This window comes from Strigops habroptila, chromosome 4 (genome assembly GCF_004027225.2).
Source record: "Strigops habroptila isolate Jane chromosome 4, bStrHab1.2.pri, whole genome shotgun sequence".
Taxonomy (NCBI): domain Eukaryota; kingdom Metazoa; phylum Chordata; class Aves; order Psittaciformes; family Psittacidae; genus Strigops; species Strigops habroptila.
Window position 1 is genome coordinate 19,199,055 of NC_046358.1, and position 24,902 is coordinate 19,223,956.

Consider the following 24,902-nt stretch of genomic DNA (forward strand, 5'->3'; position numbering starts at 1 on the left):
GTCCCGGACCCCTCCCCAGCGTCGCGCTCTCCGCTCGCTGCGGTTGGGTGCCGGCAGGGCCGCCGCGGGGCCGGGGGCGTGCCGGGGGCTGGCGGCGGGGGGCGGGGGGCTGCCGGCAGCGCCCTCCCCGCCGGCCCGGGGGGCGCGGCTGCGGCGCAGGCGGCGGCAGCGCAGCCGCGCGGAGCCGCGCGGAGCGGCGCGGAGCGGCGCAGGCCGGGCCGCAGGTGAGGGCGCGGGGGGCGCGGGGCGGGCGCCGCGGGGGGGTCCTGTGCCGCCGCGGTGGCTGCCCGCGCAGCCCCTCCATCCCCGCGGACGGAGTCTGCTTTCGGGGAGTGCCCCTTGGCCAGGGCGGGGGGAGGTCTCGGGGTGCAGCGGCGGTGCCGGACGGCTCCTGCTCTTGCGAGCGACCCAGAACTTCCTGGGCTGCGGGAGCGGCGGCCGGACCGGACCGGGCTCGGGGCTGCGGGCTCCGATCGGGGCAGCGGGAGCTGCGGGCTCCTCGCTCGCACACGCGCCTCTGCCGGCGCTGCTCCTGTTCCCTTCAAAAATTAGCATTCTTTTTTTATTATGTTTTAAAGCCCCATATCTGCTCCGCGGGGAGCGCGCCCCGGCCGAGCCCCCGTTCAGTCACCTTACTACTGAAAACAGTACAAAACGCTGTGTAAGATTTGCCCGGAATCACCGAGCCGGTCCTGGAGAAGTTGGTCTGCTCGCAGTAACATGTTTTTGCGTCTCTATATCCAAAACTGTTCGGATGATGTTTTGAGATAGCGATTATTTCTTTTTTTTTTCTTCCTGAAGGGTGACATACATCTTACAGTATCACATATCTGATGAACACATGCGGTGTTAATTGAGGTTGCCATGGAAGGCATGCACATAGTATAAATAAGCTCCTTTCTTGCCATGTGATTTCGCTTTTGTATTCCACAAGCCTCCTTTTTGTATTCTGTGTTTTTGCATATTGTCATATGGTGCATTAAAGATAAAAATATCTGCTGTCTCAGGGTGTAATTTCCCTAGCTGGAACTGTGAGTGCATATGGAGCGGTGGGGAAAAGATTCAGCTAACCGTAGGAGAAGAAAATATATGCGTGTGCATGTGTAATATGGATTTGCTGTAATATGGGCAGTTAAAAAAAGTAAGTCCCCTTTCACCACACAATATAGCAAAATAGTATTTTCTGTGCTGGAACATCACTGGGTTGACATCTTCGTGGCCTTATTTTGCCTCTGGATATTGATGCTAATTAGCAGGAAAAACTGCTATGGGGCATCCTGAGACAGAACTGCTTTTCCAGCCAGCCCTGGTCTGCCTCCCAGAATGGAATATTAACGAAAAACCCCAAACCAAACACCACTTTGAAATACTTTTCTAATTAAAAAAAATAATTGCTCTTCAGGTCTTATAATTTCTTTGTTGTGTTACAGATAAGAGATGGAAGCATCGGCCACGCTTCACAGCAAACCTCACGTAACCTGAGAGAGGAACTGAAGCAGAAAGCAAAGCTAGACAAAGCAGCACCTGACTTGTCACTGGAGGGCAGAAAACAGCCACTGCCGGCCTCTGGCTTTACTGGTGCTCCAATCCAGCTCCCTGGGCAACGTGGAACTGCAAATAGCTCAGAAAGCGCAAGTTCTTTCCAGGTCCATGGGGTGAATAAAAATTGTTAACTTTTGGCTTGATTGTCATCCTTTGGGGGAGAAAAAAGTAATGTCAGACTGGTAATTAAATGGTCGTGCTGTTAGACCCAGTGCAACTGGAAGTGGATTGTCCCGGAGGTGAGAGTGACTCTTGCCAGCAAAGCCTAGCAGAAGCTTGTTCAACTTCACGTCTATGCGGGATTCCTTGGAGAGATGATAAAGGGAGACATAAGACAAAGAGAGAGTTGTAAAGTGCATGTGATAGCTTCAGCAGAACTTCTCTTCACTGCCACATCCGCTCGTTAAAAAGCAACTAACGTTATTTTGAAAACAACTTGAGGAAAAAATGTGCCTTGAGCATCTCTGCAGTTCCTGTGTCTGATGCGTTAATCAAGGAAAACGGTAATGTAACACAAACAAAGTGAACATGGTGAAGGCAGCTACGGAAATTCAAATGGAGAACCCAAGAGAGGCAGAGACTCACAGCACCGGGGCGACATGCTCCCCGTTGGAGGAACAGGCAGAAAAACCCTCCATGCTCTGCTTTAAGAAGCGAAAGAAGTCCCGTAAGAAGGGGCTCACCATGAGGGATGCACGTGAAGGAGCCTCAGAGGAGAAAAGCCAATGTGTCAGCACTGACCAAGGGGAGGTGAAAGTTTCTAACCAGTCACGATCCTCCAGAGGAGCCTGGACAGCCATCAAAAACCTCGCAAGGCCTCGGAGAAGGCAGAAATCCTCACGGAAGAAGGTGCCGTCTGATTCCCAAGTGCGGCTGGAGGTGGATGCTGAGGAGGGCTGCGCGCAAGGCGTCCCGAAGAAGCGGGTTTGCTCTGGCGTGAAGATGCCCTGTGTACGGTTCTCCAGAGGCAGGAAAAAACCCAGCCCCTCCAAAGCAGTGGAGGAGTCAGAGGACAGTGTTCAAGCAAACGAAGCGATGGGCATTGTGAATAAAGCTAGTGAAGAGCTGGAGGATTTGTCCCCGGTGGACAAGCCTGAATCCTTAAGCCCAGCCTCTGCAGAGGAGGACCAGGATACGGCAAAGGAAAGTGCTAGTTCTGTTGACAAGAGTGAGCCCGTGACAGAGCCCACACCCGATGCAGAGGAACATACAGAGTGCACCATCGAGTCGGAGATAACTGATTCAGAGACAGTTAATGAAACATTGCAGGAAAAACTGCAGGAGGAGAGCCCACCCGAAACCACAGTCCATGTGGAAGGTGGCGAGGTTGCTGCTGAAGTGCCCATTTCCAAGGATCAACCTGACAGCACCCCAGAAACCACTGAGCTGCAGGAAATCCCTAATATCTGCAAAGAGCTGCCTGAAGGGAATGAATCAGAAAAGAGCATAAATCTTCCTGAGGAATGCAAAGTCAAAGAGACCGTAACGGAATTCAATCAGTCAGCATCTAAAGATGATGCAGCGAGCGTGGAGGACAGCTCCAGCCATCAGGTGCCATTAGGAGCAAACATAGGGACAGCTGTTGGCATCGTCATCACTGTCACCGAAGCTGAGGACTCTGACAACACCGACTCTGACCAGGCCTATGAGCCATCCCCTGTTTTGCACCGAAATAAGCAAAAAGGGAACAAAAAATCAAGCAGCAGCTTTGACTCAGGTAAAAAAGAGGGTCCTGAGGCTGGTGGTGATGCCCAAGCAGATGAGAAAGCTCAAGGCGACCAGGAGCACAGAACTGGGGAGCAGTACGAATTGCTCCTCGTAGAAACCGCCTCTTCCCTTGTGAAGGCAGCCATTCAGTCGTCCATAGAGCAGCTGGTCAATGAAATGGCCCTGGAACAGAATAAACACAACAGTTTTCTGTGATGGCACTGATGCCCCCAAAATAAAGAGTACAGGGAGTGATTTAAAGCTCCGTTTGGCCTGGGGTGTGTATGCAGAGCTCGAAGGGTTCCTGAGGCCGAGGCGTAGTTAATTCTGCATGCCCGTTCAGTTGTGTGTCTATGTGAAACGGATCCTGGAACATGGGGCAGACCCTGCTATGTACAGTGTGTCCCCTGGGGCTGGGCTTCAGACAGCGCCATTGACCGCAGCTGCGGGAAAAGGAAGGTATTGCAGTGACTCTATTTTCATTTATTGGCATCTTTATGTCAAGGCCACACTTCTGCCATCATCCATGCCAGGTTTCCCCACTGTTCATGCTATAAATCTGTATGTACCATGCATTTAGTGAGAGGTCCCAAGAGGTGTCGAGTGCCTGACCTGCTGCTGGGCTGTATTCAGGGCACGTCGGACGTGGTTGGAGGTTTGCCCTGGGGTTCAGCAGAGATGAGGGAGAGTGGAGTGACTGCAATGTTAACATGAAGACGTCAATGCCAGACAGGCTCAGGCCAGTGTTTAGTATTGCAAACAGGTACTCGCTATGTACAGATGCCAGAAACCGTGGTCACCCCTGCTGTCGTGTCGCATGAAGCTGGATGACTGCAGTGGGTGATGGTTTTCATTTGGCCTCTTCTCCTGTCAAATGCCTGTGCATTTCCACACATGTGTTAAAGCACGGCATCAGCCACTCACCTTTCTGACCTTGGGCTGTGCAAATGCCAAGGAAACAACAGCCGGACAGTCTGCTGGGGGCCATTCTCACACCATTAAGCTCAATGAGCAAAATTCCCAGCGGCATCAGTGGTGCGGGCTGGGCAGGAGTGTGCCTGCTGCGGGCAGCCCCTCTCCTTCCCTTGCCTTCCTCCATTCCAGTCATGATGTTGTGGTGAAGCTGTCCTCGGATGTAGCATATTTTTGATATATGGCATGTGATATAAATAGCAGTGAGCTGCATGCGTGTTAGCAGACAACTATTGCCTCCGCGCTGACATAGTTTGGGGAACTGCTGGCGCTCAAATTGCTTTGATTTGGTCTGAGCGCTGCTGGCGTCCCTGGGTGCTGGCGGCAGCCTGTCCCACACTGCTCCAGCTCCCCCCTCACTGCAAAGCCTGCCTGACTTCAGCCAAGCCCGGGCATCCCTTGGGAAATGTGCATTATGCCTGGCTCACTGCTGCTGGGCTCTGGCTGGCTCCGGCACGTCACGTAGCTTGCGCTGATACACACAGGGAAATGCTGGAGCAATCTTACCAAAGTCCTCAGGGAAAAAATCTAGACATGAGGGCCTGGGGACCTGGCTGTAAAATGTCTGGACAGGCCAATTGCCATCAAACCCCACAAACTGCCCTGTTCTGAGCGGGTGTGCACCAGCATGGTGTGTGTGTACGAGCATCACCTCTACCTACCAGCTCTCCAAGAGAAAGGGGCCTTTTAATAATGTGGAATTGCATCTGCGCAGCTGGGATTTACGTACAGCTGTGGGCAAGTCAGCCTGTTCTTCTGAGAAAATTCTCCTGTGTTTTTCTCGGCTGATACAGAAATAGCAGCCTGGCTTGGCAATTTCTCACTGACCATAGGCAGTGCACTGAGATTTCCCTTCCCAGCATAGGATTTGGATTCCTCTTAAAATACAAGGGCTGTAAACTTTCATAGTACCTGGTGCGCAACCATGTTTTAAACTTTGATAAAGCATCTCCATTGTTACGAGAGGACTGTGAGCAGTGGGTGCCACAGGTTGTTTCTGTGCAAGTTGAACTTAAGAAAAATCACAGGATGTTAAAAAAGAAGTGTCTTCTTCCTCTGTGGATTTATTTAATAAGTTATCAGATATCAATAATTCAGTGTGTAAAATTTTAATGGCTTTGTACTTCATACTGGTCTTTCCAGGTATTTTGCCATACTTTCGAAAGGAACTTTTTAAGGACTTTCATATGTACCTGCTGCAGTCCCCTGAGAAGAGCCATACTGATGCTGGAGGTTGTTATGGGATTACACTGGGCACTGCAGCTGGTCGGTGCTGAGCAAAGGGTCGCAGCAGCTCTGTGGGGCCCCACTGGCGTTGGCTGTGGAGGAGGATGTCTGGGCTCTGGTAAAGAAACACGAAATGACCCTGTGGGGCCAGGCTGCCATCTTCTGTCAGCCTGCTAAGCAGTTTCAGGAGGATTTCATGTATTTCAGTATTGCCTTTGGGGTGAAATGCATCTTCAAAAGAGGAAGAGAATGGCAGAAATGCTGTGGTCCAGCCCAGCCCCTGTGACAGTTTCTCCACATCCAGAGTTGTGTTTGCATCCTTTCTGTAGCTGGTTCTTCCCTCTGTTATAGCTGTACATATAACTGACAATTATTTCATTAAAGTTGACTGTACCTGTTGTTTTCTTGCCTTGTGTTTGCGTGAGCAGCTATGGAGAGATTTTACACATGAAAGGATAAACTCACAGTGGTGCTCTGTTGTATCCCACTTTTTCAGGCAGCCATATGGTGAGCAGAGGGATTCAGGTAGCAGACCTGATTTTTTTGGAGTCTTGCTCCTCCTGCACTCTTTTTATAAGGTTTCCTTTCAGTTCCTGCCCAGTCATTTCCACCAGAGTCCTGGCTACCCAGGGACTGCTATAAGGTATTTGTGAAGGATCACAAGTCTCCAGTGGCTAAGAAAAGCCATCCTGCTGCCTGACAGTTTAATTTCTCATACTGCCAGAGGAAAAGGTTTGAGGCTCTGCAGACTGACCAGGGTCAAACCCTGCTGTGCATGGAGCGACACAGCTCCTGCTGATGCTATTTGGGTGGTTTGGTTTCCTCTGTGAGCTGCTAGTCCATGCCTTCTGCTCCCAGAGCTCTGGGGTGCTATTTCCAGGTGCATGGTTTGGTGCTGATGGGGTCCATAGCAGAGCTGGCACCTCTGGAGGGGCAGCAGCAAGTACAGTGCTTTGGCGCTTCCTGTTACAGCTCAAATGGGCCCCACGCCCTGATACTATTTTTGCATAACATCTTCTGTGTTATTTCTTGATGCACTTTATAACAAACAGAAAATGGGGCGGGGGAGGGGAAGTTATACATTTTAATATATATACGTTACTACTACTATACTAGTACTAGTACTAAATATACATTAATACTATTTATTCTTTCAGGTTTACAGAACAGAATATAGACTCATAACAGTCTCTAATGACTTAATTAAGACAACCTGCTCCTTCATTATGGTTGGAGAGCTGAATATTAATAAAACATTTATTATTTCAGAGAAGGAATGGTAAATTTACTACTGCAAAGGAGTACCGGGCCGGGCAACACGCAAGGATGTGACTGTCTGGTTGTGCCAGAGACAAAAGTGTGGCCTGCCATTAGGACCACATTTCTCACTGATAGCGGAAATAAACCTTGCTTGCTGATAGCCCATTCAGATTGCTTTGGGCCATCTGGCTTCTTATCCAGGGGTTCGTTGCTTGCTGCCCCTCTGAATTATGGAAGTGGTTGCTGTGCAGCAGTATCTTAATGAACTACTTGGTTCTCCTGCTCACCCCACCGCCTGTGCTGTTGCTGCTTTTCTTCCAGATGTTTCCAGCACTCTGCTTAGTGCGGATGATTTGGCTTTATATTCGACACGTCCCCTATCCCTGCTTTGCCATGTCATTCTGAATATTTTAATTTCCCACAGCTTTTTTATATTAGCAGCAAAGAAAAGAGTGTTTACTATAACTCATGCCCAGAAAGGCTTCCAGGGGGATAAAAACCTTTTCTGTTGCGTCAGCCCAGCAGAAAACAAGTGTACCCACTGAAAAGTTCCTTGTGGAAATTGCTGGTAGGCAATGATAGCTCAAATAAATATTGCCTTTTATTTCCTGCCCTGGGACACCGAAAGTACATCAGAAATGCATGAGCTGCTTAGGGCCGGATCTCCAGCTGCTGAAGTTCACTGCAGCTCCATATGCTTGAAAGGACCAAATCTACAGCAGCCAAGAATCTTGTGTTTGAATCAAAGATGCAGTCCCCGCATAAATGATGGGATGTTTTCATTATGTGTCCTTATGTATAAAAATGAAAATCCAGGAGTTGTGTTTTCATTTCTTTGGGTTGTTTTTTTTTTTCACAAATGCATGTAAGAACTTGAGGAAACTCAGGAAATTCACAGGAATCCTGGTCTGTGCCTGGGATGGATGGAAGCCAGACCTTGTGGATGGACCCATGTGTTGAGGGCAGTGAAGCCCTAATATCACCTGTCATACAGATACAGATTTTCAACATGAGCAACACAAAGCAATGAAATGCTCCAAGAGAACATATTGATTTAAATAATTTGCTTTAGTATTATTTTACATCTGCAGTTAACTTGTTTTAGGAGACACAACTTTCTTCCTTTTGCAGAGAACTGTGAAGAATGCACTTCTGTGCTTAACCAATGGATTTTTTCTGCAGAGGGGTGAAAGTCCATTTAGGTAGAATGTGGGTTTCAGCTAAAATACACAAACCCAGCATTTTAAAATAAGTTTTGTTCCATAAAAACTGTCAAACATGCTGGATACAAAGTGAGGGAGACATTAGAAAAACACATTTTGCAATTCAGATTGCTAAGATGAAAGTGTCATCTGCAGCTATGACTGGCAGTCACCCCATCAGTCCTTACATTAGACCTAGCAGAGATAATCCTTTCAAACCTCTTTAATCTGGAAAAGGAGACACCCCTCATGCCCCCCACCCGGCACTGGTGCCCCAGTGCAGTCCCTTCTGCAGGTACCAGTGGCCTTTTGGGTGGGTGGTGTCTTTCCAGCACCAAGTCCTTACTGGTGCGTGAGCACATCAAGCATTGCTTTGCTGTTGTCCCAGAGAGCAAATCCTGATCTGGAAAGGGATGTCATCTCTGGGATCTAACTCATCCGTGTCACATTTGCTCTCACTGTTTGCCATTTTAATGAAGACACGAGGCTGAGGTGCCGATGCGTCAAGGCTCAGTGCCGTGACAGCTCCGTGTGATGTGACTGGTGAGATGGCAGCTGGGTGGGAAGCACAAGTACTCCGACTCCTACGGTGCTTCTGAGCATCCCCACCAGGGAGGAGGAGCGATACATCCCCCAGCTCCTGCCAGCAGCCTCAGCCGCTCGCTTTCTGCCTGCCAAAAGCTCCCCAGACTGCCGCTGCACAAAGGCGTCGGGCGCTGTCGTTGCAGCGCGGGCGGACGCTGCGCGGCGCTTCCTCGCAGCCCAGACAGCCCGCAACCGGATTTGCATTTGCTTCGCTAGCTGGAGCAAGGCAGGGAAGGCCAAAGCGCTGCAAGCCTCTCACCCCAAATCTCCCTGAAGTTCGGAGAGCAGCTGCGAGCCCGCGGGCACGACGCAGCGGGCTGGGGACCGGCTGGCTCGCCAACGCGGGGCCGGCAGGCGTGCGCAACAGGCACAACAGGAATGCACACCTGCACCCTGCTCATTAACGCGATGAGTAAGCGGCTCACAACCGCACCGCCGGCATAAACAGAGGCTGGTGGGGGATGCTCGGACCCTAATGACAGGCTTTGGCGCCTGCTCTGCCGGGTCCGGCGTCGCTGCGGGGTGGCGGAGGCGACCGCTGCCGGAGCGGTCCCTCCGGGATGGCTGCGGGAAACGGGGCTGATGCTGAGCATCAGCCTCCACCCCGGCACAGCAGCGCTTTTGGCCGGAGCTCGGCGGGGCTGCACGTCCGGCACGGGCCGCACAGAGGCCTGGCGCGATGGTTGACACTGTGTTTCTGCCTACCATGGTGTTTCTTCCCCTGCATCATCCCTGGTTTCCCTGCCCTGGTGCCTGGAGCTGGCTTTACATCCTGCAAACAGTGGGTTGCAAATCCAGTGCCAAGAGGGACAGAGGGATTTACATAATGTTTTCTTACGCTGTTTGTCTCAGGAACAGCAGGGTTAACAAACTAAGTTTTGCCCAGCTACTGCTGGAAGCCCTTAGCAGCATTGCCCTGCACATCCCAGGAGGGCAAAGCCACGCATGGGCTTCCATGCTGGCCGGAGTCCTGCAAAGCTTCCTAGGGGGCATCTCGGCTCAGGTGAAAACCAGCCGAATTCAGCAGACAAGGTTTTGAGCTTTGCTGCACCTTTGTTCTAAGGGTGCAGCGTTCAGTTTAGAATAGTTAGTGGAAACACGTCCACTCCTAGGCTGCTTTTGAAGTTGTGTCATTAATTTTTGTTAATGAAACATGCAAATCCTGTAGATGCTGTGATTGCACCTCAAGGAATTCAGTCCTGACACAGCTCCAGTTGTAAATATCTAACTGGCATGTAATTTAGGGCAGATCCATCTTCGTTACTTTTTTCCTCCTGATTTCTTATGGCTTAGAACATATTTTCCTTGTGCTGGATTGCTGGGAAACCCACTCAGTTGCTGTCCTTTTTGGCATACCATGGCAAGAGGGGGAAAGAAAAGGCTGGGCTTTATTAAACAGTGAAGCTGAAGATGGTTACAGCGGTATAGCGTGACCTGCTGTTGGCAGATTACCGTGGGAGGGCTTTGACAAGCCAAAAAGCCTCCTGCCTTGGCACTGATAGCTCACGATAGTCCCATTCAATGATGCTGAATTGTAGATGCTGAGATCACTTTTCACTGCACTTCTGAAGGCTTTGCTTACATGAGATTTATACCTTCTGCCTCCAACATAGTAGAAAACTATTCAGCATCAGCATTATACTCTAGTAGTTCATGGTTTTATTTTTAATGACTATGCTCACTGCTTCAGGTTTACATCCTGACAACAAATTTCTTTTCCCTTTTTAACCTTCCCGGTATGCCCAAATGTCCCAAACCCCTCTGGTGAGAGGCACTGCACCCATGTGTCAGCCCTTCCACACCCCCTGCGTGCTGCTGCCACCTGATTTGCAGTGATTTGACAGACAACATGCAAGTGAAGAGCCTGTGCAAATGGCTGGTGTAGCCAGACGGCTGAAGATGCATGTTGTAACCACAGTCTGTGCAGAAAGTGAAATCACTGAATCATCATAGAATCACAGAATGGTTTGGGTTGGAAGGGACCTTAAAGATCATCTTGTTACAACCTCCTGCCACGAGCAGGGACACCTTCTACTAGACCAGGTTGCCCAAAGCCCTGTCCAACCTGGCCTTGAACACTGCCAGGGATGGGGCAGCCACAGCTTCTCTGGGCAACCTGTGCCAGTGCCTCACCACGCTCACAGGGAAGAATTTCTTCCTAATACTTAGTATAAATCTACCCTCTCGCAGTTTAAAGGGTTGTCCTTATCCTATTCATACAGGCCCTTGTAAAAAAATATATTAAAAAAAATAAGAAGAGCTGAAGGGTTTTTTTGTCCTGTGTGGAGATGGGGCGAGCACAGCCTGGCCATCAGCATCACCTCCTGGGCAGCCAGCAGGCAAGTGCCAGCATCCCTTTTTCTCTGACACCCAAAAATTCAAGGTGGAAAAGGTAAAATCTGAACATTTGCAGGTGAATGTTGAGAGGATATGGGTTACCTTTTAAGGTTGACTTGTGTAAATAACAGGCACCAAAGTCTTGCTCCTCTGGCACCGATAATGCAGGAGAAGTTCAGCCTAATGCTTTCACTGCGTAAGTGCTACCAAAGGGCTTTTTATTTGGCAGGTGAAAAAAGCACCACCTGCTTTTTTCAGCACTGCAGGTGATGAAAAGCAAGTTTCTCAGTAAAATAGCTAGACCCCACGCTGCAAGGGAGGATAAATACCCTTTATTCCACACCCTTTACTGCACCCTAAGCAGCCCAATAAACACGGCCCCTATTGGACACAGCCTGGCATTTCAGAGGTTAACTTGTGCTGGCCAAGAAGTCTCATGCTAGGGGTGTTGGCAGGGGTCTGAGCCCAAATCTTCCCTTGTTTTAGAATCATGGAATGGTTTGGGTTGGAAAAGACCTTTGGATCATCTAGTTCCAACCCCCAAAATATTTTTCATAAAGCAGGACCTGCAGAGCCCCCAGACAAGGCACTTCAATGCCAGTGGTTTGTCACCTCTGCACCCCTGATGCTGGGACCCCTGCTCAGCACAGGACAAAGCTCTGTGGATCCCCTGGAGCTTTTAGACTTCCTGACTTCAAGTATCATCACCATGGGACTTGCTTTGCCTAAGCCCATGTGCATCTCTCAACCAATCTCAGATATCCAAAAGGAATTGCCAGTATCATTATTCTGCACACCGTGACAAATTATTGTATGTTTTAATGAAAAAAACTCCAAACCCCACAAGAAACGAGCATTTGCCAAGCCCAGCTGTGCGAGTCAGGCAGATTTTCAAGCACATGCTGGCATAAAGGTTAAGCACTCAGTAATTCAAGTGTCTTCTACACAGAGTAATAAACCATCTTATGATGTAACCAGGAGCAGCTGCTGCCCTTGCTTAGAAAACATAACCGTCTCCTAAAATTATTTTCTATTTATGACTTAGAGAGAATGATGTTTTCAAGTTAACGTAACTCGGAGCTGCTTTAATATAACTGCTTTAATTATAACTTTTACGCTTGCAGTACAAAAGTGCTGAAAATGCATTTCTTGTAACGCAAATGATGCAAAAAATGCCTTTTGCAGATGTTTGATGTCACAGATGTTCAGTACCGCAAAGCCCAACTAAACTACCTCCTAAAAAGGGGTGTGACGATTAAAAAAATACTGCTTGCAGTTGTAACTTATCAGAGACATACTGAACACGTACATACCTGAACACAGTTCTGATTTAAGGATGATTTCAGCTTTATGGATGTATTTGCAGTCAGTACAGTGGAGTCACTCCTACAAGACATATGCACATGTAGCTGATAGACATTTGGATCTTCTACCCAAGCTCACAGTTTTTATTAAAGCTCCCTTTTAATAACCGAGAAGTGAACAAAACAATCATGGCCACAAACCTGACGATGAGCAGCATATCCCAGAGATGCCTTTGGGCACTGCTGCTTGTAGTCCGCCCTGCCATCCCCACTACTGAGCTCTATTACCTGTACCCGGTTATCTTTGCAGAGACATCAAGGGCTGTTTGACTTTCAGTATCAACTAGTTCAAGCAAGTTAGGCATCTAGTCAAAGTTTCAGGATGCTCATCTACTGACTGAATAGTCTGGAAACTCACTTTTAGCTCTCCTCTACAGCTATACCCAATCCAGCAGACACTCCTTTCTGTTCTTAAATTAAATGTGGGAACCCAAGGGAAGCAGCAGTACCCAAAGAAGCCAGCCCACTCGTCAAAGTGTTGCACACAAATAGGGAATGACTATAAAATACCATTTTTTATAGTTTGGGTTTTTTTTTACCATCATGTAGAAACAGAGATCAGTGGAAGCCAGAGGACATTTGCCCCAGTTATAAGCAGTCTGGATGTGATTTAGCTGATGTGATTACCCTGTGAGAGACCCAGAAGGCTCTCTTCTACGAAACACTCCATGTGCAGCACTAATGTGCTTAGATGCAGCATTTGCAGGCCTGGATGTCAGCAGGGTTTTGCTTCTTTGCTTGTTTTAAAGAAAGGCTTTTTAAGCAGAGTTACAATGCGTTTGCAACAGAGCAGCTTTGTTGGGTACACGCAAGGAGAGGAGCACTCTGTCTAGCAGGCAAGCACACACCAAACCGCAGCATGCATTTTGTAACATCATCCGGGTAGGCTCAGAGGCTGTTTGTTTTTCCCCTTTGTCTTAAAACACAATTTGGCAGCTCTCAGTGACCAATCCATCCCCTGGAGTGTGCAGCTCCCTGCCCAGGAGAAGCAGCAGCTGCCCTTACAAAGACCTCAGATGGTCTTTTAATTCGGCAGCGATTTAATTGCAGCTCTTGCTTCAGGACAGTTTCAAAGAAGACAGCTCGAGGGTCCCTGACTACAAAGAGCTTTGGAGAGGGCACTTTGACAGTAAACTGTTCTCACCATTGTTCAGGCTCTCCCTTTCCAAAGGCAATGACTCAACGCCACCAGGACCGGCAGGGAGCCTCCAGCTTCTCAAAAACTGGGTAATGAGATTATGGGAGCAGCTCGCAAGGCTTTTGCTCTTCACTGCAAAAGAAACCTTTGCACTGTAAGAACTTTGTGTGCCTCTTTGAGGCCTTCTGATTAAGAGCATCTCTTGAGGAGCGTCCATTTGGTAGGAAGCCGAGGGTATCTCAGGTGAAAAACTAGAGAGGGACAAAGCACGAAACCAAGAGGAATGCATACAATTTTAAAGCCCTCTTGGATATGTCATTACTCTTCAGATATCTAGTAATGACAAATGAAAGGCAAAAAGATGCGTGGTGGCTCCATAAGCAGAAAAGGAATAACACATTATGTGTTTGCTCATACCAAACACACAGATTGAAATGTTTAAGAATGTGTTTGCACCAAGCTGTTTATAATAGAGTCAGAAATAATTTTTGCTGAGAAAATCAATGTGTGGTATTTAATCCTGTAAAGACTTAGGTTAGGATGTGCCTCCTCTCCGAGAGAACACATCTTTGCACATGTTTGCAGCTTTCATTCCTCCTTGCAGAGAAGACGGTCCAATCATGGGACGTGGTCTTAGAGGGGCATCAAAATTTGTCTCTGCTCACGCAGTAGCAGCTGTCAAGAGGGTATAGGAATGAGGAAAAATGCATGCAAATCTCTTGAGTCAAAAAGTAAAAGATTGTACTGATGAGAACTTCAGGGGTTGTCAGAGCAAAAGTTGCCATCTTTCCATCAGCACTGCCAGTTCCCGTGAAAAGACCAGCCTTATGGCTCCTGCATGTATTTATGCAGAGATTTATTAACTGCAGTTATACAACACAAACATCAGGATTTGCCTCCTTGAGATATTTAATTAAAAACAAACTGTTTGGGAAACACATATCCCTTTATGTTTCCCCTCCATCTAGTTTCAGAAGAGCAATTCTATGGGATACAAACAGTCCTAAGCACCGCACAGCATATTAGACAGAGTTTAAACCTCACACCCAGCAATACCGGCTTAACTCTAGTAAAGCAGAGCAGAAATAAGTTCACATTTACAAAAAAGGTAACTGAGTTACACGGAGGTTTCCAAGAAAGACTTAGGTGGGAATTAGCTTGACTTTAAAAGTTAGAGAAGTAAAAAAGAAAGTATGCAAATCAAAGTACACAGTTCTTCACAGTTATCTCAGAGGTGACAGGAATAGTGGCTGAAGAAAGTCAGCTGCAGAGAGCAGCCACTCACTAGGTAGAAAATGCCAAAATATCCAGCTTCAGTATCTGAAGGCTGCACAGGGGGAGAACTACTCTACCAGGATCGTATCAACACTCTCTTGGATGAGATCTGACTCCAGTATACATTCATCTAAGTGGTCTTGGGGTAAACTGGAACTCTTCCCCATGCTCTCGCTGTTACAGTAAGGATGAAACCTGGGGGTCGCAGGGCTCTCCAGCCGCTGGCAGCGGCCGTATTTGTGCTGTTTCCCTCTGTGTGTGTACATGTGCTCGAGCAGCTGGCTCTTCCGGAAAAATGTGCGGCCGCAAACAGTGCAACCGATTTTTCTCTTTCTTGAGAAAGAGAAGTTACAGTTCAACTCCACTGGTTCGTGGTCCTTGGAGATGAGGGAGAGCTGGCTGATCTGCAGAGGTTCCAGGTCGCTGCAGCTCGGATGCTCCAGCTGATGCTCATCCTCCTTAAGGAGGAAGGTCCCGAGCCGGTGGCCATCCCCAGCCTCTCTATCTTCAGCCAAAGGCTGCACCTCTCCCAGGTCGCTGCTCTCGAGGATGGAGGCCGGCACGCCGAAGGGCAGCGAGCCCGAGACATGGGTGTGCAAGTGCTGCCGCAGCCCACCCCGGGAGTCAAAACGCTCCCCACAGTAGTGACACAAGTGCACCTTGAGGCTGGCCTTAGCAAAGATGGGGCTCGCTACATCTGGAGAAGGAGGGGTGCAGCTCTGGGACACCACAGGCTCCGAGTCACACCTCTCCTGCTTTATGGAGACCGAGAGCTTCGGACGCTCTTCTGCCGGCTTAGTGACAGCAGCGGGCTGAGCGGAGGGGCAAGCGACCTGCTGGTCCAGGGAGCTGTCATCCAGGCCGATGGCCAGGGAGAGCTGCAGCTGGGGGTGATCGCCCTGGGCAGCAGGCCTGCTGCCCGCCTTGGGCAGACTCTCCTTTGCTCCCAGGCGTTCCTTCGCTGGTTTGTGTGTGGTCGAGATCTGGATCCCGTACAAGTTTGAAGACTGGACCGGCTCTGGGGAGAACACTTGGTTCACCTCAATCGCAATATGGGAGAGGTGGTCTGCATGGAGGAAGCGGATGCCCTCCTCCAGTCGGCTCTTGCTGACAGTCTGCTTTGGCCCTTTCCCAGTGTACATAATATGCAACAAGTAACTAAATATGTCAGGCTGGATGTCTGTAGGCTGAATCTTTATGCATTCACTGAAACAAGACAAATGATTAAGTACATACATGGCTCCCAATTACAGTCCTGATCCATTACCTGCCTGTCCATTTGCACTGCTGTTTGCTGTTAGAGCAACACTCCCTGCCAAGACAAGCAGAATTGCTCTGCTTGCACAGCAAAGTGCCTGAGCGTGTATTTATCCCTGGGATTATAAAAGCCATGTGCACAACCGTGGCCAGGGATGGTGAGAGTGGCCAGCTCCCAGCCACCCCATCACTCGCATACACAGGCAATTGCTGCCACGCGGCACCGCAGTGATGCCACGCAAGCTATGCATCACCAGTGTGTGCCGCTCCAGTAACATAAGGCAAAGAATATTTGCGTGTTTAAGTAATAAATTCAGCTGCCGCTACTGTGTAATCTTTATGAGCTTTGCATTTAAGCGTCAGTAAACAACATCTAGCGGAAAGGAAGTTAACTGATCTTCTCGCTTCCAGACAAAGGTCTGCATGGCCCATACCTAACGATTATCTTGCAAAGGTGCTGGGGGCCACGACCCTCAAAAAGCAAGGGGAATGGACAAGGGTTTAATCGATTACAACCAGCAAGCTCCAGATCAGAGACGAGATTAGACCTTGGCACCACTGTTGTTATACCTGCAGAACCACTCCTGAGCTTCACTTGGGTGAAGCACCTGAACAGCAGCTTTAAATAAGTTTATGATCTGTCTCAGTCCTTATCTGCAAGAGTCTCAAGTGCAGAACTGTGATAAAGGCTACGGCTTCTCCATTGCTTCAAGCCTATGGATCCTGCCAGAAGGGACAGTCCGACGCAGCAAGCCTGCCTGCAATCTAGTGCAAGGTAATAGATGCACTGTGTACGGACAGGAGGTACCTGGAAACCCCTAGACTGCAAATCTGCGAGGTACTCACTGCAGGAGGACTGTGGTACTTACATGTTTATTTTCTCCCATCACACAAATGTCTCATATCCAAAATGTGGGGCCTCATATTGGCATGCGCAGACTAAGAGGGTGGTTTTAAATGACAGCACATTCTGGACTGGGAGTGTTTAGAGCCAAGGCATGTGCTGGGTTAGGAAAATAATCATAGGCCACCCAGCAGTTTAGACTTTAATACCTTTAGAAAGTGGAAAAAGCATGAAGTTGGGCAGAGTGCTTAAAAGGTAGGAGAGCTGTGTGTCCTTACCTCGTCTGATGGATAAATATCATCTTAAAATAGTTTGAAAAAGCAGCGAGCACCGCTCTGTGGGCTTTGAAGTAAACATCTCCAATGGCAACTGTGCAGTCACACAGAAAGCCAAACTCCCGCTGCATGTTCAGCTGCTGGAGGAGGAGGACGCTGTGGCCGGTCGCATCCATGGCGAGCCTGAGAGCAAGAGCACAAGGCGTTTGTTCATCTCAGGAAGCAATCGCACAGCTCACGAAGGCTCCAGTGTGGGTTTCTCATCACTGAAACGAGCTGGGAGCCCTCGCAGAGCCCCTTCCCCACTCCAGCCGGCCCCTGCACCCCGATCTAATAATTTCTGCTACGATACCCCCGCCGGTGCACAGGCCCGCATTCAATGCGCCCAAACCCTACCCGGGACTTTCCCACGGGCCAGCTACAAGCAGAGCTGTTTCTCCTACACATTAACCACGCTCCATGGTGTGTCGGCACTAACTTTAAACCTGGCTCGCGTTTTCGTTCTGGCCCTGGATCGCGCACGGTGCCGCACGGCTCACGGCGCTCGCCATCACTGCGCCCCGGCCGCGGGGCCGCGCAGGGGGCGGAGGAGCCGCGGGGCTGGCGGCGGAATCCGACAAAGCCCCATTGTGCCGGGCTGAGCCGGCCCCGCCCGCGGCCCCTTTGACAAGAAATGCTGATATTTGCTATTGTTCAGCCCAAAATTATTGGGGGGGGGGGAGGCGGCAGGGGGGCAGAACCAGCGCCCTGCCCTGCCCTGGGGCCCGGCCCCCCGCGGCTCCCCGCGCCCGCGTAGCCGCTTACCCGCGCGGAAGCGCAGCGCTGAGCCCGGCGCGGCGCCGCTGCCCGCCCGGCGGATGGGGTGGGCGCTGCCCCCCCCCGCTTCCTGCCGCCGCCGCCGGCGCTGGGCCGGGCCTGCCCCCGCCGCGCCGCTTCTGCAGGAAAAAGTGAGCGCGGGCCCCTACGCGGCTGCTGCGCGGGCGTGGGCGCGGCACTGCGCGGCCGCAGCCCCCGAGGCAGGGAGGGAGGGACTTTGGGGGCGGTTGTTTTCCGGCTCCAGAGACCTCACCCTGGGCCGGGGGACTTCGCGTTTGAAATCCCCCCATGACGGGGTATCGGCTGCCGAGCTCCTCAGCCGTTGTTATAAATGTGTTTTTGTTGGTTTAGGGTTTTGGTTGAGGGGTTTTTTTTTGCCTTTTTTTAAACAGAAAACCCGTGTGTAACAGGCGCCTCCCCGGTCTGCCTGCACAGGAAAATGGACCAAAGATCCCATCTAGCTTTTTCACCACCGTCTGCGGAGTAAGAGCTTTCTTTAACCACCGGTGAATCCTGTAGACACAGTTTCTCTCTCGGCCGCTCCCCCAGTCTCTTCCTAATTTTTAACCCAGGGTTATGCTGAGTGAGAGCAGCCGCACTGGGTTGGGTGCAGCTAGATGCCCCAGGGCCTGGCAGAGGATAGGGTGCAGACAGGCAGTGCCACCCACTCAGACCTCCTGCCTCTGCGAGCACCTTTGGTCTGGTCCTCAATCCAGTCTTTGAGGCGTCTTTCCCATGAGTTTTATCCAGTTGCTCTCTCAAACCATTTAAAATTCCAGTCCCTGCAACCCTTGTTGTCAGCGGGTTGTCTTTTGGCTGGAAAAGGCAATGAAAGTCGTTCTTGATGTGCCTTCGCTGTTCTTGGTGCAGTTTCAGAGATTTACCATGCCCTCATTGGCGGCATCTCGCCTGGCTTGGGGTTCTGCAGAAGACATTCCATGCCTTGGATCATCCCTCTTGATTTTCTCTCAGCATTTGATACTTTGCAGTTCATTCTCCTGTTGCGTTCCCATAATTGTAATTTTTTTTTAATTGGGCTATTCCTGAGTCTTTAGGGCAGATAATGCTTCCGCTGCCCTGAATCCAGACGCTTCTGGAGCTGTTTCCAGTGGCACTTCGAGGCGGACTGAGCTTGAGTGGAGGATGGAGATGGGCCAAGAGAAGATGGAGCATAGGCTCTGAGGCATTTAGCTCCATGCAGTATTTGCTGCTTATCCCCTTGCCCAGTACAGCTTTCTCTTTTCCATTGCTCTGTGGTTTATTTTTTCTATTTCAAATAAAAAGCTCACAAGGCTCAGGGACTGTATTTGCCGCCTGTGTTTGCGCAGCAGCAGATTGAGGGGCAGCAGAGCTGTAATCCTGCTGCTCCTACAGGTATCAGTAGCTGCTTTCCTTCCCCAAAAAGGTTGGCAGGCGGTGGCTCAAGGCTTTGTGTTCTGTCCTGGGTTATTTAACATATTTATTAACCTGCGTACAGAGTCGCTATTTGCAGATGGCATGTTATTTATTGAAATGATTAATAATTTACATGTGTATTTAGGTTGACTCTGGTCCAAAGAGGACTTTGAAGAGCTTCAGAGGAACTGGAGCCAACATGATTGAAGTGATGAGAAACGGAATTCGGTGTTTCACTGTAAAACACAGGCGTTGATATTCCGTGCCTCTGCAGATACAAAGTGATACAGCCTATGCCGGTAGGTCAAAAAAGAGAGCGGGACATAATCACTGCTGCCTTTGAGTGCTTCTGCTTGCTCCTCCTCCTCTGTGGCCAGAAAATAATTGGGAAAAGAAGTGCGGTGGGGGACACTGAGGGAATAGAGACTGTGAAAGGGGAGTTGCTTTGTGCCCCGTCTTACCGGTGGTAGCAGAAGCTCCTGGCATGACACACATGGAAGGGCTGGGATGGAGCGAGAGGCTGCTGCAGCCTCGCATGGGCACTCTTGGCTTCCGCTCCTCCGGGATGTGTTAAGGAGCCGGAGAGAAAAAGACCCTTGAACCATGAGAAAAATAACTTCTCCGTGTGATTTGAAACCCACAACCATGTCTTATGGCTTGTGGAGGCCATTTATTTAACTTCCTATAAGCCAGGAAAATCTACAAAGGAGTTGGGCCATGGGGGTCCCTCCACCTTTCGTGGGGGCTGGTGCCTTACAGCCATGGATGTTTTTTCCCCTCAGCACCGTTACAGGCATCACACCCCAGAGCCAGGGTGGGAGCAGGGTGAGGGGGGAAGCAAGGGGGTTTTTTTGAGACACATTTTGAAAGCTCCACTTTTATTTTGTAGCAGTTAAAAATCCCCAGACAGACACAGGAGGAAGGGGTGGTGTCCCATTTGGAAACTGAGATTATGTTAGTTGGGTTTGTCCTGTTTTATCTTGCATGATGGAGGGATGCTTCAGGAAAACGTTGGGGATCACTGAAGCAGGGATTGATGCTGATTCATTTTAACATCGTGGCATATTATTTTGTTGCTTTTTTGTTACTTCTGTAATTTTAAAAATTTTAATCAAATATTTTTTAACTTTGCTACAATTAAATTTTCCCCTTCTGCTAGTCTGGAGCTAAGAGGGATCTTGGAGAACTGCAGCAAACATGAAAATGATACCTCTAGAAACCGGCTCTGAATGAAGGAGCTGTGCAGATAAAACACTTCCGATGCTTGCGCTAAATGACAGATGTCACTTTGGGGGCGGAAAAGTCAACTGGCAAGGCCGGGAGGAAAGCCTGACCTGGCTTGTGTTCTCTCGCAGCCCTGTGGCAGGTAGCAGAGGGGCCGCCCGCAGCTTCGGGAAATCCCGTTTGCTCACATGAGCCAGTTTGAGAGGAGCTGGATGCTGTTAGACAGGAGAGGTCTGGAGAGTGATGGGAAGAGGGCCTGGGAAAGCACCTAGAAAGATGGAAAAAACCCCAGAAGTGCTGTCCTTGGGATCTGTGGCGGGGATCATGCCCTGTGCTCCCTGCATCACTGTAGAACTCCACGAAGGAAGGCAGTGATACTAACGTGAAAATTGCAGCAAAAAAGAAATACTTTCTCATGCAACTTGCAGATATTTTCCTTGCAACTTGCAACGAAGCTGTGGCGCGCAGGCCTTAAGGCTGCGGGTACACAACTGAAACGTTGGACATCCACGTGGGTAACCGAGACTTCCCCGTTACCGCCAGTCGGGGCTGGTTTGAGGAAGGGGGAGAGGACACCCCGTCCCGTGGGGCGAGCCCCGGTACGCGGGGAGGGGGCGGGCTTCCACGCGGGAGCGGGACGGGGCCGCCTGGCAGTGAGGGTCCCGGCTGGGCGCCTGCCGGCAGACGATGCCCCGCTCCAGGTCTCCCCGGAGGGCTGCGCCGGCCGAGGGAGGGGGGAGAGGCGGCGGAGGGGCCGGGCTTGTGGCACATGGGGAGGGGGCGCCGCCAGCGCCAGCCGGGGCCGCGCCGCGCCGGCCCCGCCGCCTCCCCGGCGGCATGGGAGGAGAGGGGAGCGCGGCAGGGAGCCGCCCGCCGGGCCCCGGCATTGGCGGCGGCGCAGCAGCGCTGGCAGCGGCGGGGCCGGGAGCCGCGGCCGCCGAGGGGAGGGGTCCGGCTCCGTGCGGTCGCGGCGGAGCCGGCGCTGCGGCAGCAGCAGGCGCGGCGGGGCGGAAGTCCTTTGTTGCAGCCGCGGCGGCAGCAGCAGCAGCAGCAGCGGCGGGAGCGGCGCGGGCAGCTCCCCTTCGGCGGCCGCCGCCTCTCCCCGCGCCGCGGGTAAGCGGGGCTGCGCGCCTCTCCGCGCCGTGTCCGGGGGCCGCCGCCGGGTGCTGGGGAGGGGGGAGGCGGGAGGCGGCGCGGCGGCCGCAGCTCCGCCGGCGGCGGGAGGTGGGAAGTGCCGAGCGGCGCCGGCCGCGGCATGGCCCGGCGTGGCCCGCCATAGTGGCGCGGGGGCAGCGGCGCTGCCAGGTAGGGGCTTTCCAGCCGCGGCCGGTCCCTGGCGAGCGGCCGCCGCAGTGACCTTGCGCCCGGCGGCCTGGCACCGCACGGCGCGGCACGGCACAGTACGGTACGGCGCGGCGCCGCCCGTGCTACGCGGGAGCCGAGCGGTGGCGGCGCCGCGGTGGCGGGTCCGGCGTCGTTGTCCCGGAGCGCTGCGCGGGACCGGGCGGGCGCGCTCCACCTGCGGGGTGGCGGGGGGAGGAAGGGAGCGCGGGCGCGGCGCCCGGCGGCGGGGCCCGGCGGAAGCGGGCGGCGGGATGCCGGGGCTCTCGGCGGGGAACCGCGCTGAGGAACGAGAAGCGGCCTAGGGAGGTGCGGAGGCGCGGGGCGGGGAAGGGCACGGCGCTGCCCGGCGTACTGCGGGGCTGGGAGTCACGTTAAACATCTCCAGTGCCGTTACCGCCGCCGAGCCCCGTCCCCCCGCCAGCAGGCCAGCGGGTCCGGGCCCTGCTCTCCCTGTTCTGAAAACAAAACAAAACTTCCGAGTGAGTTGCAGCAGTTGAGCGAAAAACTGAGCGGAGCTGCAGGCTGGAGGGAATGCTCCACCCTGCCAGGCAGCAGACTTGGGTTTCACTCGGGGCTGGCAGTGCCCAGGATCGCCTTGGAGGCGGCTGGAAAGGAAGGGGAATAGTTTTGTCCCGTAAAAACAAGCCCTGTGTTGCTCTGGGAGCGGTGTTGCAAGTCTCGTTCCTCAAAGGATAGAAAGGTAGTAAAAGGAGTAGAGGGGACTGAAAATGCTGTGGGTTTGGGGCTGTGGTTTTATTCCTTTCCATTTTTCAGGATTTTTTGTAACTCAGGTTCTCAAGTTTGGCCTATTTGTCAGCTGATAGGTGAGTGCCGGTTCCTCTTGACACGTAGGCATTGGTAAATTGATAGCATGGGTTGGATGCTGTGTAATATTTGGATATTTACTGCCAGCTTATGTCATTTGCTTGCATTATTTCCCTACTAGAAATACTAGAGTATTGCAAGCACATACTGCAGACCTATCTGGGGCTGCAACAGTGTGGTGTTCCTTAGGTATTTAATTACATTAAACAAACATTCCTTTAATTAAAGGTGTTTGTTTAACATTCCTCATTACAGCTCTTGGAAAAACCCACACAGCAGCCATGAGCAGGGGGCATGTGGGCTTCTCATTTTTACCAAATTACAACTTAAGCTTTCATGGTGAGTGGGGGAGAGGTGTTAAGACCATATGGCCATGGGGAAAACTGGCCAAACGCGAATGGTTGCGGCGCTGGCAGAGATTTTCTTAGGCAGCAGCACAGCAAGTTGACAAGATTGTGGAGAGATTTTTGGATGACTGACCAGAAAACCTGAGGAGGAACAAGTCGTATTACTTGCACTCTGCTGCTGTTTGAGGTAGCAGGGAAGCAGCAGGCACCGGGTGTGGGTGTGGGGGTGTGTTCACAGACAAGGGGTGGCTGCAGGAGGATGTTGGTAATGAAGACATGGGTTGGTGCTGCGTGGGAAGCTGGGAGAAATAATAGAAGCCCCTTCTTCCTAGTAGCCGGAACGTTTTATGTGGAATAAGATCAGAGACTTCACAGATGCTTCAGCTCTGCTTGCACAAGTCTTGTCTTCATCACACTCAACCGGCGTTGTCACTGGCACAGGAATTTGCAGCAGTTACATTGGGAGTGCTCATATCAACCAGTGATTTGGGTTTTTAGATGCTTTCTTACTTGAATGTATTAATTGCTTCTTTCACAGATTCCCACTGTTGCTGACAGTGGAGAACGCTAAATGTCCAGGATGCACAAAGCCTTAGTAGTTACTTATCTGCTGCATGGAAACAAAATAGCTGCTCAGAATTGAGATAATGAAATTTCCTGATAAAAATTCCAGTGTCCTTTCTCTTAGTTGTTACAGCTGGACCTCTCACTAGAGTCCTTCCAGACCTTGCACTCATGTAGCGTGAGAAGCCATGTGTGTATTTTTCAGTTTGACCAGTGGTTCCCGGTGGTTGGGTGTCCTGCCCGCCCTCTGCTTGGGCACAGTAAACACCACCCGCCGAAGAGTTCTGCTGCAGACCCAGTGTGTGGGCACAACAGCTGACATAATCTGCATGAAGACCATCTATATCCTCAAATTTGTCTCATAATTTTTTCTTCATGCATGTCATGCCACTGCAAAACTCCCTGGAATTAGCTGGCTGTTGCCTTTTTTCCCCATATTAAACTTGTTTCATTGGATAGAGACCTTAGTGGCTTTATCTTTTTCATGTGCTGCAGGTAAAATGTGAAGCATTTAAGACCAGAAGGAACCAACAAAATCTGTCATTGGACCTGTGTGTCACAAGTTACTGTGCTTCATTCATATGCATCCAGTAAGTTGTTACGTCAAAGTGCAACTTGTATGTAGCCAGGGAAGCTTTCCTGGAAGGTACATGTGTCTTCATTTGAGGGTCGCAAGAGATGGCTAAACCACCAAGATGCCTCTTGAAAGGTGGTGTAGCTCGGAGAGCGTAGCTGAAAAGGCATGTCTTTCTGCTACAAGGCATAAATGAGGCATAAATTTTTTTCCCCGCTAATTGTTTCTTTTAAGCATATCATTACCTTGTTGCCTGACAACTTTTTATGACTGTAAAGGTGTCAGATAAAAGATAACTGTGACTTTCTAGAGTAATGCTCTGTGGCTAGCAGGTTAGTTTAAAAGGCTGCGTAAGCTCTCTCTAGTACTTGTACTCCATAGATCTCATTTAAAGTTGTTTGAGATGGGGCTTTAGTGCAAACTCCATTTTCTTAATTTATTCACCAATGGTTTTCCAACACCTTATTCCTTGTCTTTTGAGCAGTGTTCTTACCTAAAAGCTTGCAATACATCTTAATTCTGAATTAGCAACTGAGAAACTTGCTAAACTTTGATGGCTACATTTTTTAATTAATAACTTGCTAAATTTTGACGGCTGTTTCTCATTTGTGGACATGGATGCTGAATCAGCAGAGAACTGCCTGCTGAGGAGGGGATTGAGTGGCTCTGACAGCTCGTGGTTCAGGGCTTTGGAGCATCTTACCTTTCCCCAGTTCAGTAGCCCGAGAGTCAGCTGAAACTTGTTTCCATACTTTGGCCACAAGTCTGTTTAAAATGAGTTAATGCAGCCATCAGGATGTGTCTGAAGATGAGTATCTACTTCATTGA

General features: G+C 50.7%; 3 protein-coding genes across 14 annotated transcripts in view; 2 read left to right on the forward strand and 1 right to left on the reverse strand.

Annotated features, from left to right (window-relative positions):
- Nucleotides 1-78: 78 nt before the first annotated feature.
- On the forward strand, nt 79-5,848 carry AKAP5 (A-kinase anchoring protein 5). The gene is made up of 2 exons (XM_030484439.1): nt 79-224; nt 1,431-5,848. Exon 2 carries the CDS (start codon nt 2,071-2,073, stop codon nt 3,463-3,465), a length of 1,395 nt encoding a protein of 464 aa, XP_030340299.1. The 5' UTR covers nt 79-224; nt 1,431-2,070; the 3' UTR covers nt 3,466-5,848.
- Nucleotides 5,849-12,158: 6,310 nt separating this feature from the next.
- ZBTB25 (zinc finger and BTB domain containing 25) lies at nt 12,159-17,991 on the reverse strand. Of its 2 annotated transcripts, none has more exons than XM_030484453.1 (3): nt 17,790-17,991; nt 16,989-17,168; nt 12,159-15,815 (listed from the first exon to the last, which is right to left on the reverse strand). In XM_030484453.1, exons 2-3 carry the CDS (start codon nt 17,159-17,161, stop codon nt 14,678-14,680), a joined length of 1,311 nt encoding a protein of 436 aa, XP_030340313.1. In that variant the 5' UTR covers nt 17,162-17,168; nt 17,790-17,991; the 3' UTR covers nt 12,159-14,677. The 2 variants fall into 2 exon arrangements, with proteins under 2 accessions (XP_030340313.1, XP_030340314.1); XM_030484454.1 differs by lacking the exon at nt 17,790-17,991 and adding an exon at nt 17,464-17,547.
- The window catches only part of ZBTB1 (zinc finger and BTB domain containing 1), a 28,118-nt gene continuing 21,094 nt past the window's right edge, over nt 17,879-24,902 (forward strand). For 2 of the 11 annotated variants that reach the window (XM_030484446.1, XM_030484448.1), the window contains exon 1: nt 21,188-21,533. The gene's annotated coding sequence lies outside the window, so the exon portion shown is untranslated. The other 9 variants (XM_030484440.1, XM_030484450.1, XM_030484445.1 and 6 more) reach the window with 9 other exon arrangements.